Raw genomic sequence first — 14,436 nt, forward strand, 5'->3', positions numbered from 1 at the left:
TCTTACAGGTCTTTTTGTTTGTACAGCCTCATGGCTAAGTACATTACCTTACCCAGGGTCATGTCATGTTTTTGGGATGGATACATGGTTGAATGACTGAAGCAATAAATGAAATTAAAATATTTGAAAAGAGAAGGAGCATGATGGAAAAAAGTCATCGGGAAGGCCTCTCCCATGATAGGAATTTGAGTTGAAGGTGGATTTGATGGACAGGTAGAACAAGGGTAAACAGAGGAGAGGGAAATGTATTTTATGTTGGAGAGCATAGTTTAACAGGAAAATGAGAAAGCATCAGGTTGTTATACCAAGGAATGCTTAGAGACTGCATGAGCTCCCAGAAAGATGGAAACGGAGACCACATTGTTACACATTTTGTTTTCTTCCACCTCTACAAGCAGCACATAGTCATTAGGTTCCCTGGGACTTGGAATTAAAAATATCAGGAAAGAGAAGGAGCATGATGGAGAAAATTTATTTGGAAGGCCTCTCACTTGATGGGAATTTGAGTTGAAGGTGGATTTGATGGTTTGTTGAACTTGGAGTTGAATATCAGTTAAGCTACTAACTAGCTGTGTGACCTTGCTTAGCCTTACTAAACCGTTTTGAGCCTCAATATCCTCACTTGTAAAGTAGAGGTAATACTAACCATTTCATAGAGTAGTTGTGAGGAGTAATGATACGTGTGTGTGTGTGTGTGTGTGTGTGTGTGTGTGTGTGTGTGTGTGTAGTTCTAGGTTTTCAATATTTGTTTTTTTCAAAAACAGTGTAATTCCTAGCTGTAAGAATAGGTTTTTGCTATAACATATATGTATATATATAATATACAGTATGTGAAATGTTAGATACCTGTAAAGTTTTTTCTGCCTGTTTTTTCCTATAAAAGATCACAAGTTATATTCATGCTCTTGCTCTAACAAGGTAATGAAAGTGAGGGTGTCTGAAAACATGAGGACGCCAGCTGCTTTGTTCTGTTGGAGTTTCTTTAGTTATGCCCTGATAATCAGACAGCAGGGCCAGAGAGAGCAGACCACATTGTTATTCAGTTCAGACACTGTGTTTGGCTGCATCTCAGAAGAGTCAAATATAGCCTGATTTCTCTTTCCTTTCCTAGTGGCAGATTCAGGCGCTTCTCCTCTTTCTTTTGTGAACTGCACAAATCTTTCATCTCAGCTTGCAGTGTGTGATCTAAAGCTCAAGCTATCAGGATTGAAATACAGTCACACTCATTCTTTCTGCCCACTCTTTCTTTCTGGGTCTGATTCTGTGTGCTTTATTCCCTGATACCAGGATCTGAAGGTAAGTATCAGGGAATCTTCCTCTTTGTTTTCTTTCTCTCTCTCTCTCTTTCTTTTTTTTTCTTTCGTTTATTAGTTGGAGGCTAATTACTTTACAATATTGTAGTGGTTTTTGCCATACATTGACATGAATCAGCCATGGATTTACATGTGTTCCCCATCCTGAACCCCCCTCCCATCTCCCTCTGCATCCCATCCCTCCGGGTCATCCCAGTGCACCAGCCCCGAGCACTTGTCTCATGCATGCAACCTGGACTGGCGATCTGTTTTACACTTGATAATATACATGTTTCAATGCTGTTGTCTCAGATCATCCCACCCTCGCCTTCTCCCATACCTCTTTGTTTTCTTTTATCATACACCTCCCAAGTAGCTCATTCGCTCCTTCCTTCATTTGCATCCAGATTCTTAACTTTGGCTAAACTAGTACACTAGTCACTGCAGTTGGCTTCCCATTTCCATTCTCTACTCCAGTCTTCTGCCAAAAGGATTGTTCTAAAATATGAAATTAATCATCCACCTCTTGCTTTGTGTTCACTAGTTCCAGATAACCAACATGATCAAATTTGAGCTTCTCTGAATGACGCTTCAGATGTTTTATAGTATAGGCTCTCTCTTTTCTTTTAACTTTATTATCCTCACTTTTCTTACCCAATCCTTCTTTACTCTCTATGCACATGTAATGTGAAATTTACTGACTTCCTAAAAATGCCATCTTGGGATATTTTTTCATGCTTTTATGCACTCTTCCTTGCAGAGAAAACTTCCCATCTTATCTAATCGGTCAAATGCTAGTCATCCTTCAAACCCTGTTAGATGTTGCATATTTGGGGAAGACTTTTCTTAATTTCTTCTCTCCTCAACCTCTCCTTCTCTGCCATGGCCTATGGAGTGGTGCTGTCCAGTATGGTAGCTCCTAGCCACATATGGCTATTCAAATATAAATTAATTACAATTAGTAAAATAAAATATTCAGTTCCTTAATTGCACTAACATATTCAAATGTTCTTTAGACATACATGGCTAGGGATTTCTGTATTGGGCAGCACTTGTCAATTACAGAAAGTTCTATTAGACAGAAAGAAGTTCTGTTAGACAGCTCTGTATAGGGTTAATCATAACTTACTCTATATTACCTCTTCCTTTGATATTTCCATTGTTGCACTTACCATATTGTTTATTTATTTACATATCTATTTCCCTATTAGAGAGTGAATGTTTAGAGGGCAAAGATATATCCTCTCCAGTTCTGTATATTTGCTTTTGAGCTGTGTTAACATATTGTAGGTATTCAACAAAATTTTGAGTTGAATTGATTCAGTGAATTTTAGAAGGCAGAATTGCCTCTAGTTGAAGACTTCTAATGGTGAGACAGTGACATGGCAGCATATTGCATATACATATTTGTAAATAATATTTATTACATATACTACTTGTATTTATGTTTATTAGTTTAGGTAAATGAATTTAAACCAATTTAAACTTACTTCTAGTTAATGAACATTATATATGTTTACCCTGGAGATAACAGTAGCTAACGTTTTGCCATGTTTGCTTCCTCTCTCTTTGTCTTTTTTCTCTATAGATGTATGTACACACACAGAAATTTCTTGCTGATCCTAAATTCTTCAGTTGTATTACAAAGAATAAGATATACTGTGTATAACTATCATGTCATTCACATGTAAGAAAATTAGCATTAATATTGAGATTTCTTCAGTTGTTCCCCAAATACCATCTATAGTTATGTTTTTGATTCAGAATCCAATCAAGAATCATGCATTGCTTTTTTTTTAATATCACTTCAGTCTATTTTAATCTGGAAAGTATCCCTGTCTTTTTTGATTATGTTTCATGACAGATTTTTTCAAAGAGTTAAGCCAGTGATCTTACAGAATGTATCATGTTCTCAATGTGTGTGATTGCTTCTTCATGATTAAATTTAGGTCACATTTTGACATAAAGCCTACATAAATAATTATGTATACTATTCATTACATTATATTAAGAGGCCCATAATTTCAAACAGTCCTGTTGATAGTGATTCTGAGTTTGATATCTTAAGGTGGTGACTAACATGCCTTTCTATTACTCTTCTTTTTTTTTTAATTTTGACTGTGCCAGGTCTTAGTTGTGGCATGTGGGATCTAGTTCCTTGACCAGGGATCGAATGTGGGTCCTCTGCATTGGAAGTGCAGAGTCTTAGCCACTTGCCTACCAGGGAAGTCCCTCTATTACTCTTTTATAATTAAAGATATGGGGTGCTTCCTCAAGATAGCTGAGTACGAAGACACTGAACTCACCTCCTCCTAGTGGCATATGAAAATTAGAACTACTAACAGAGTGAATATATAAGAGGATGACCTGAACATTAGCAGAAAAGATATAAAGTAAAGATAAAAAGAAGGAGGGGTGGAAATGTGATATAGGCAGGATCTACAATCCTAGGTCAATGACCCACAAGCAGGAAAGATACTGTAATTGCAGAGACCCTCCCCAAGGAGTGAGGGGTCCAAGCCCCACCTTGGGCTCCTCAGCCCAGAGTCCTGCACAAGCTAGGTGAGTCACCAGAAAGTCTGGCTTTGAAAACTAGCAGGGATTATATTCAGGAGAGCCAGAGCACTCCAGGAAAGAGAGGCTCTACTTTTAACGGGTGCAGGGAAAATCTAACAGTCTCCAAGTCCCAATGCAGAGGCAGTTGTTTGAAGGGAGCTGGGTTAGACCCACTTGAACGATCTTGAAGAGCCTCTCAAGACTGAACTAGGTAGAGATAGAAAATATGAACAGACCAATTACTAGTAATGGAATTGAACCAGTAATTAAAAACAATAACAACAAAACACTTCCCAACAAACAAAAGCCCAGGACCAGGTGACTTTTCAGGTGAATTGTATAGAATATTTAAAGAACAGTTGACACCTATCCTCAAAAATTTAAAGAGGAAGATATACTTCTAACTTATTTTATGAGGCCAGCATTGCCTTGATACCAAAACCAGACAAACACACTACAGAAAAAGAAAATTATAGGCCAGTCTCACTGATGATATTAAGCACAGCACAGCACAGCACATCACTGAAGAACATAGATGCAAAAATTCTCAGCAAAATATTAGCTATTTGAATTCAGCAATACATTAAAAGAATCATACATCACAATCAAGTGGGTATCCCAGTGCAACAAGGATGGTTAAATATTTGCAAATCAATCAGTGTGATACACCACTGAAGATAAAACTCAGCAAATTGAAAAATAAAAGTCATATGGCCATCTCAACAGATGCAGAAAGAGCTTTTGACAAAATTCAACATCCATTTATGATAAAAGCTTTCAACAGAGTGGGTATAGAGGGAACATACCTCAACATAATTAAAGCCATCTACCTGAACTGCCTCTTGAGAAACCTATATGCAGGTCAGGAAGCAACAGTTAGAACTGGACATGGAACAACAGACTGGTTCCAAATAGGAAAAGGAGTACGTCAAGGCTGTATATTGTCACCCTGCTTGTTTAACTTATATGCAAAGTACATCATGAGAAACACTGGGCTGGAAGAAGCACAAGTTGGAATCAAGATTGCCGGGAGAAATATCAATAACCTCAGATATGCAGATGACACCACCCTTCTGGCAGAAAGTGAAGAGGAACTAAAAGGCCTCTTGATGAAAGTGAAAGAGGAGAGTGAAAAAGTTGGCTTAAAGCTCAACATTCAGAAAACTAAGATCATGGCATCTGGTCCCATCACTTCATGGGAAATAGATGGGGAAACAGTGGACACAGTGTCAGACTTTATTTTTTGGGGCTCCAAAATCACTGCAGATGGTGATTGCAGCCATAGAATTAAAAGACGCTTACTCCTTGGAAGGAAAGTTATGACCAATCTAGACAGCATATTAAAAAGCAGAGACATTACTTTGCCAACAAAGGTCCGTCTAGTCAAGGCTGTGGTTTTTCCAGTGGTCATGTATGGATGTGAGAGTTGGACTGTGAAGAAAGCTGAGTGCCGCAGAATTGATACTTTTGAACTGTGGTGTTGGAGAAGACTCTTGAGAGTCCCTTGGACTGCAAGGAGATCCAATCAGTCCTGGGTGTTTATTGGAAGGACTGATGCTGAAGCTGAAACTCCAATACTTTGGCCACCTCATGCGAAGAGTTGACTCATTGGAAAAGACCCTGATGCTGGGAGGGATTGGGTTCAGGAGGAGAAGGGGACAACAGAGCATAAGATGGCTGGATGTCATCACCAATTCGATGGACATGAGTTTGAGTAAACCCTGGGAGTTGGTGATGGACAGGGAGGCCTGGTATGCTGCGATTCATGGGGTCACAAAGAGTCGGACACGACTGAGTGACTTAACTGAACTGAACTGAACCGTGGCAAACCCATAGGCAGCATCATCTTTAGTGGTAAAAAGCTAAAATCAGTTCTTCTAAAATCAGGAACAAGACAAGGACTTGTTTATCTTACCACTTTTATTCAACATAGTTTTGGAAGTCTTAGCCAGAGCAATCAGACAAGAAAAACAAATAATGGGAATCTGAATTGGAAAATAACAAGTAACACTGTCACTGTTTACTGATGACATGATACTGTATATAAAAAACCCTCAAGACACCACCAGAATCTACTGTAACTAATAAATGAATTCATTTAAGTTGAAGAATATGAAATTAATATATAGAAATATGCTGCATTTCTATACACTATAGACAGACTAACAAAAAGAGAAATTAAGAAAACAATCCCATTTACAGTTGCATCAAAAAAAATAAAGAAGCCACCTGCAATGCAGGAGACCCAGGTTCAATCCTTGGGTCAAAAAGATCCCTTGGAGAAGGGAATAGCAACCCACTCCAGTATTTTTGCATGGAGAATTCCATGGACAGAGGAGCCTAATAGGCTACAGTTCACAGGGTCGCAAAAGGTCAGATACAACTGAAGTGGCTAAGCATGCAAAAAAGAATAAAATACTTAGAAATATTTCTAACTAAGGAGATAAAAGACCTGTACTCAGAAAACTATAAGACACTGGTGAAAGAAATTGAAGATGACACTAACAGATGGAAAGATACACTGTGCTCATGGATTAGAAAAATTAATACTGTTAAAATGATCATTCTACTCAAGGCAGTCTACAGATTCAGTACAATCCCTATTAAAATAACAATGACAATTTCTACAGAAGTATAACAAACAATTCCATAATTTGTATGGAAACACAAAAGACCCCAAATAGCCAAATCATTCTTGAGAAAAAAGAACAAATCTGGAGGCATCATGCTGCCTGTTTTCAAACTACTCTACGAAGTGAAAGTAATCAAAGCAGTGTGGTGCTGGTGAAAAACCAGACACAAATCAGTGAAACAGAAAAGAGCCCAGAAGCAAGCCCACACTTACATGGTCAGGTAGTCTACAACAGAGGAAGTAAGAATACACAGTGGAGAAAAGACAGTCTCTTTAATATTGTATTGGGAAAACTGGATACCCACATGCAAAAGCATGAAACTGGATCAGTTTCTCAAACTAGGTGTGTGTTTAGTCACTCAGTTGTGTCCGACTCTTTGTGACCCCATGGACTGTAGCCCACCAGGTTCCTTTGTCCATGGAATTCTCCAGGCAAGGATACTGGAGTGGGTTGCCATTCCCTTCTCCAGGGGGTCTTCCCAATATGGGGATCAAACCTGGGTCTCCTGCATTGTAGGCAGATTCTTTACCATCTGAGACACTAGGGAAGCCCCAGACAAAAGGTAATGTTTAAAAACAGAGACAATCTGCAAAAAATACCAGAGTTGGTTCTTTCAGTGTATGAATAGCAGAGACAAAGGTTGGGGGTGGGGTGGGGCAGGGAGGAAGATTGGCAAGAAAAAAAGATTTTGTGAGATTAAAGGTGGGGGAGGAAGAAATCAGGAGTAAAACAGAGAACTACAGATACAGTCAGAACTTTTAAAAAACCTTAAGTGAATATAAGTATTATGAACCTTGGACAAAATGGGCAGTTTCCTAAAAGTTGTAGCTTACTAAATCTGACTCAAGAAGAAATAGCAATTTTCATACTACATGCAAAAATAAACTCAAAATGAATCCAGGACTTTTTTTTTTTTCCAATCTAAGACCTAAATGTAAGACTTGAAATCATGAAACTCCTCAAAGAAAACATGGGCAGTACACTCTTTGATATAAGTCTTAGCAATATTTTTTGGCATCTGTCTCTTCATGCTAGGGAGATAAAAGCAAAATAAACAAATGGGACTGTATTTAACTAAACAGTTGTTATACAGCAGAGGATATGACAGAAGTGACTTAGCATGCAAAAAAGAGTAAAATACTTAGGAATAATTCTAACTGCTAAATGAAGAGGCAGCCTGCTGAATGGAAGAAGAGAGTTGCAACTATATGTTTATTAGACAATTGCTTACTGTACAGAAAAAACTCATACAACTCAACATCATAAAAACAACCAACCAAGGGGGCAGAGGACCGGAATAAATATTTTTCTGAAGAAGACACAGTTGGCCAAGAAACATATGAAAAGATACTCAACATCACTAATCATCATGTAAATGCAAATCAAAACCACAATGGTATTGAACGGCTATCAGCAAAAGTGAAGTGAAGTCCCTCAGTCGTGTCCGACTCTTTGAGACCCCGTGGACTGTAGCCCACCAGGCTTCTCCGTCCATGGGATTCTCCAGGCAAGAATACTCGAGTGGGTTGCCAGTTCCTTCTCCAGGGGATCTTCCCGACCCAGGGATCGAACCCGGGTCTCCCGCATTGCGGGCAGATGCTTTAACCTCTGAGCCACCAGGGAAGCCCATATAGTAAGTATTGGTGAGGACGTATACAAGGGGGAATTCTCATGCACTGTTTGTGGGTGTGTAATTTGGTGTATCCACTCTGTAAAACAGTGTGGAAGTTTCTCAAAAAAATAAAAATAGAACTACTGTACAGTCCACCAATTTCAGTTCTAGGTATTTATACGAAGAAAAGAAAAACAGTAATTTGGGGAAATGAAGCCCAGTATTCATTGTATTAATAGCATTATATACAGTCCCCAAGATATGGAAGTAACCTAAGTGCCCATTGATAGATGAAGGGACAAAGAAGATATGGTTTTATATATATAAAATGGAAATTATTCAGCCATAAATACTTCTAAATCTTGCCATTTGCAACGATGTGGCTAGATCTAGAGGGTATCAAATAAGTGAAATAAGTCAGAGAAAGACAAACATTCTATGATCTCACTTGTATGTGGAATCTAAAAATCAAAACAAATAAGCAAACAATATGAGAATAGATTCATAGATATGGAGAACAAATGGGTGTTTGCCAGAGGGGAGTGGAATGATGGGTTGGGTGAAATTAGACGAAGGGAATTAAGAGGTGCAAACTTCCAATTATAAAATAAATAAGCCAGAGGATATAATATACAGCATAAGGAATGTGGTATATAATTTTGTCATAACTTTGTACCGGGATGGTTGTATACTAGAATTATTGTGATCATTTCATAACAAATATAAACGTTGAATCACTATGTAGTTCACCTGAAACATAAAATTGTACATAATTATATTTCAGTTAAAAAAGGTAAAAACTATACGGTCAAATCATGTTAGTATCCTGTTCACCGACAGTCTTTTACTCAGTGTTTTGTTATCCATTCATGAACTGTCCCTGAATCATTATTACATAAATGGTTACAAAATAGTAATTTTCTAATTTTGTCTTTTCCTTTACCTATATTTGCTCACGTATTTCTGTAAAGAAGAGTTTTCTTTCCCTTTCACTTTCTTCAGCTTCTCTCTTCGTCTTCTCGAGGTATCATATGGACTCATGAATTTTAAAAAATCCACTATTCAATGTGTTCTAATAAGTTACCTACTTATCATTTTGACCCTTAAATTATCCTGTATTTGTCTAGTGGGAGCCTTTTAACTGGTTGTCCTTTTATATACCTTCATTTGTTTTTGAACACTTTCTTGCTTTCTGGGAGAACAAGGTATTCCAGATATGCTTTGTACTTTCTCTGTCTTTAAACCTGGGCTCAACTATTTCTGCAAGGAACTCCTTTTAGTGGAAAATTGTATTTAGAAACCGAGATCTGATTGCAAGGCATGATAGCTTCTACTGAAATGTTACTGCTTCAGGTCCTTTAAAAGGACAGAGCTAGAAAATAATATTTTTTGAAAAGTCATCATTTTATCCAGATGTTCTCAGTTCACATCTAGTGTCACAGAGATTTTCCTTACCTTCCCTCATTTTGTATTTGTATCTGTCTCCAGAAGAGAGCCCTGCTTTCCAACAGCACCGGTGTACTTTCCGATAAGCTTTATTCTTCAGCTGGTATTGGGTTTCCCAGGTGGTTCGGTGGTAAAGAATCTGCTTGCCAGTACAGGAGATGCAGGAGACGTAGGTTTCATCCCTGGGTCAGGAAGATTCCCCTGGAGGAGGAAATGGCAACCTACTCCATTCTAGTATTCTTGCCTAGAAAATCCCATGGACAGAGGAGCCTGGTGGGCTAGAGTCCATGGGTTGCAAAGCGTTGGACACAACTGAGCGCACACACGTGCTGCCAACACGCTCTAGCAGGCTTACTAAGGAAACTTCAGAATTTCTTTGCAGTCTACTTTTTGTTCTTAGAATGCATCTTACTAAGGCTGCATACTCAGAACACTGTGTTTGAGTTACTTGAATTCTTGCTTTTGATATATAGTTAGGGTTATTTGCTTCTGTTTTATTCTGTTTGAAGGTTTACTTTTTCATCCTTTTTGAAGTGTCATTCTCGTTTCTATCCCATCTACCCCATTGCCAACCACCCTCTGGAAGATGAGCACGAGGCCTTTAATATATGTCTGACTTCTGAGTCATGTAAACATTTTTTTGTAAAATTGAACTAAGAAAGAATGTTAATAAATGATGACTTAGTAGCCTTAATAAGGTCCTTTGCCTTATGTCTATTGTTAATGTTTCTATAACAGCTTTCTTTTGCTTGGTTTTCAGTTTACCTCATTGTCTTTTTCTATCCCTTTAACTTCAACTTGTGCGTGCTTATTTGGAAGTGATATGTATACAGCTTGAGAAATTGATGTTAATCTGGGCAATTTTGTCCTTCCTTGTATTTTTGAATTTTTTCCTGCTAGCTTTTATTTTGTTTTGTTCTCCCTCTCCCTCACTCTGTTTTCTCTTTTGCTTTCTATTGATTGTTAGTTTTACTTGATTTTCTCTAATTATTTGGAAGTGATAGCATTCTATATCTCTTCTTTTAATTGTTTTTTCAAATTTTATTGATTTACTTTTGGCTGTGCTGGGTCTTCACCACTGCGAGGGCTTTTCTCCCATTGGGGCGAGCAGGGGCTAATCTTCAGCTGTGGCCCAGGAGCTCCTCACGCAGGCCTCAGTCGCTGTGGCTCCGGGGCGCTGGAGCTCAGGCTCAGAGGTTGCGGTGCACAGGTTTAGTTTCCCATGGCATGTGGGACCTTCCTGGATCAGGGATCGAACTTGCATCTCCTGCATCGGCAGGCAGATTCTTTACCACTGAGCCAGCAGGGAAGCCCTTAATGGTCATTTGTAATGGACATTCTTGTCATCCTGTTAGTTTCGTAGTGAGTATTCAGTCAAATCAACCATACCACTTTTTTACATGAACCACCAAGACAGGTTTGTTGAATCCTCTACCTTCATATTTATATTTTTTAACTCAAGCAAAGAAGACTATGTTTATTTTTCAAATTTTTATAACCTTAGTTTGAGTAGTCTTATTCATGCAGTGTAAACAAAGGTTGATGGAAATCTGAACTCACCACAGCCTTTCTTTTATAGTCTGCTAGCCCTCAGCGCCCCACTTCCCCACCAGAATATAATTATGATTACTGTTCTGTCCATTATGTCTAGAAAAATAGATATGCATTAGCTTGCCCCTAACAGATAGATTAGTTGAGCGAATAAAGTAGAAATACTTAGTCTGGAGGAGAAGGTATGGGGTAATGGTTGGAATGGAGGGCAGGAGACATTATGGAACCATTCAGTCTGAAGGACTTGCAGTCCTTAATCTCTCTGAGATTCTATGCTAAGTAGATTGAATACATTGCCATACTCATTTTACAGTCAGGTTTAGGCACATAGGTTAAGTTTCATTTTTCATCTTTGACTTGTAGATGATCTTAACCTTATGTGATCATTTAACAGCACAACACTCTGAGTGGCCATTCACAGCCATCACTCTCTATGCCTCCCAAGTAATCCCAAATGTCTTGCTGTTTTCAGTTTTCTGTTTGGGCAAATTAGAAAGCAGGCAAACCAGTTGTAGGGTTCTCATATTTTACCTTTTCTATAGCAAAGCAAACTGGGGGAAGCAAAGTATATATTTTCTCCGAATTTTGTTTCTGAATTTTCACTTGGTTATAGAATTATCTTAGTTTGATTTAGATATTTATTGGGAGTGATATGCAAATTGGGACAAGGAAAATATAATTTTATAGCACCTGGAAATCTACATTAGTGCCTTGAATGCTTCTTATAATAAAAATCTCTTCTCTTTCTCTTAGGGCTGCTGCTCAGAGTAAATTAGGTCACTACACAGATGCAATAAAGGATTGTGAAAAAGCAATAGCGATTGATTCAAAGTACAGCAAGGCCTATGGGAGAATGGGGTAAGTTATGGAGAATGTTCAAAGTACTACCAAGTAGTATCAGATATGCTGTTCTTAATGGCTTGGTTTTGAATTTCCTGCTTCATATGCACCCTCTGGACTAATAAGATAAATATAACATTGAGGGAGGAAATGACTGCGATTCTGTCTTGGGAGGGAGATGATTAGTGTATGATGAATGGGTGGTGGTTGTGGAAAATCATAACAACCTTACTGAGTAGGCCTACTTCATATTCAAGGTTGCAAATCTCAAGCACACAGTATTTTGGCAGCTAATCCTACTACACTTCTAAATTCACCTTACCCCTCTCTGAGTTGACTGTTTCACACATACTCTTTCCAAATTTCCACTGCATTTTCCATGGTCCTCCCAACCTTTTACTAAACTGATAAAATAGATGCATTTAGAAAAAAATTCATCTTCTTACTTGCAAATCCACCAGTTTACCCACATGTGTATTTGCACAGATAGCCTTTTTTTCCTATTCAAATGGAAGGGGTCTTATCTAAGACTAATGCATTCACTCATGCTTTAGATCTCATGCCTTTGGACCAAGGACTTTACATTTGTAATCTTCTCCTGTATCTTCTACAATACCAGTTTTCCCGTCTGTAACAGCGATAATGACTACATATGAAAAGATCATAAAAAATCATCTGTTAGAACCATCCTTTTACCCAGCTACATCATTCCTCTGTTCCTCTTTCTCTGCAGAGCCCCTCATAGTTGTCTGTACTTGCTGTCTGGTCTTCATCATCTCTTATTCTTTCAGCTCACTCCAGTAGGACATTTATCTGTATCACTCTGTTGAGAACTCTGTTCAAGGTCACCAGTTGTCCGTACTTTTCCAAGGTCAGTATTTAGTTCTGTATTCTCATCCTACCCCATCTTTTAGTATGTGGCATGATTTTTTTTTTTTTTTTTTTTTGCTGCACTGCACAGCTTGTGGGATCTTAGTTCCCCGACCAGAGATTGAACCCGGGCCAAGGCAGTGAAAATGTTTAGTCCTAACCACTGGTCAATCAGGGAATTCCCAGGATTAACTTCTCTATGAAATTCTTCATTCTCTAGGCCTCTGGGACACCATGCTTCCTGGTTTTCCTTCTACTTCACTGGATGCTCTTTTTCAGTCGCTAATACTGGTTCTTCCTCCTCTGCCACCTCTAAATAATGATATGCCATGGGGCTCTTTCCTCTGCGGCTGCTCTCTCTCTGTCTGTATTTTCTCTCTGATTTCATCCTGTCCCATGTTTTAAAATTTCATCTGTTGCCAATACTCTGTATTAATGGATCCAAATCTGTACTCAGTATGCTTTGTGGGCATCTGCTGAATGGCGAAAATCTTAAGTCACCTGATGTACAAGATCTCAGTTGAGGTCAGATAAGGCAGTGCTCAGTCTTTTTTGTTTCAGCTCTCATGCTCTAAAATGAGTGTCCTTTTCACAGTCTGTTTAGTGCTATATTTTTTGCATGTTTGTGTTTTTATTTACAGTGGCTGCCCAGACATAGGCCGAAGTGTGGTCTAGCGTTTCTGTGTGCAAAGAGGCTGTAGTGTGCCCCAAGAAAATACCTGAGTTAGATAAGCTTTGTTCAGGCATGAGTTAGTACAATTGACTGTGAATCAATTAGATAAGGTTTCTTTAAACAGAAACACACATAAAAACAAGTTGTGTAGTGATTGGTTGATGAAAATGTTGTGACCAGAGGCTCACAGGAACATAACATTACATTTCCCCTAGGAGCAATTGTTCAGTGTTTGCTAATTTAGTGTTTGCGGTGTCCTTGTAGCGCATAATTATTATAGATAATGAAAATCAACTGTGTATGTTTATGGATCTCTTAAGTTATACGTCTAAACTCCATACTCATATAATCAGCTCTTTTTCATCTCCACTTAGATTTTTAATAAGCATTTAAACTTAACATGTCCCAAACAGAACTCCTGTTCCCTTAAATCCTTCTCCTCTCAGTAAATATACTGTCATTCTACCTACCCAGAACTTAGTTCAAAACCCTTGGAATCATCCTTCATTCCTATTATACCTGACACATCTAACCTATCAGGACGTCCTACCAATTCTAGTTTCCACATATTTTTTGAATTCAAGCATTGGTTGCTGTCTTGTTTACAACTCTAGTCCAAATTACCATCTCTTATCTAGGCCACTGCAGTAGCCTCCTAACTCATTTCCCTGCCTTCACTCTACTCTCTCCACCCATGTCGATCCTCTGCAGAGAAGCCAGAGTGAGCTTTTTAAAGCATAAATCAAATTATGTCATTCTGTTGCAACCAGGATAAAATCCAGACTCCAAATTGTGGTCCCATAATACTCCCTGACATCATCTCTTCCCACACTTTTTTTTCGGTGCTCCCACCTCAGCCTTTGTCCTTTTCCTTAAGCATACTAAACTTGCATCATTCTCAGGGCCTTGGTGTTCTTTGTTGCTTCTATTTAAAATGTTTCTCCTCTAATTTGCTTATGACTG

General features: G+C 38.5%; 1 protein-coding gene across 3 annotated transcripts in view; it reads left to right on the top strand.

Moving 5' to 3' along the window:
• Window positions 1-14,436, top strand: part of SGTB (small glutamine rich tetratricopeptide repeat co-chaperone beta) — a 49,102-nt gene that overhangs the window by 24,682 nt on the left and 9,984 nt on the right. For all 3 annotated transcript variants that reach the window (XM_043488996.1, XM_043488998.1, XM_043488997.1), the window contains one exon: window positions 11,844-11,948. In XM_043488996.1, coding sequence (XP_043344931.1) covers window positions 11,844-11,948 — 105 coding nt within the window. The remainder of the gene's footprint in view (window positions 1-11,843; window positions 11,949-14,436) is intronic.

Source organism: Cervus canadensis, chromosome 16, assembly GCF_019320065.1.
Source record: "Cervus canadensis isolate Bull #8, Minnesota chromosome 16, ASM1932006v1, whole genome shotgun sequence".
Lineage (NCBI taxonomy): Eukaryota > Metazoa > Chordata > Mammalia > Artiodactyla > Cervidae > Cervus > Cervus canadensis.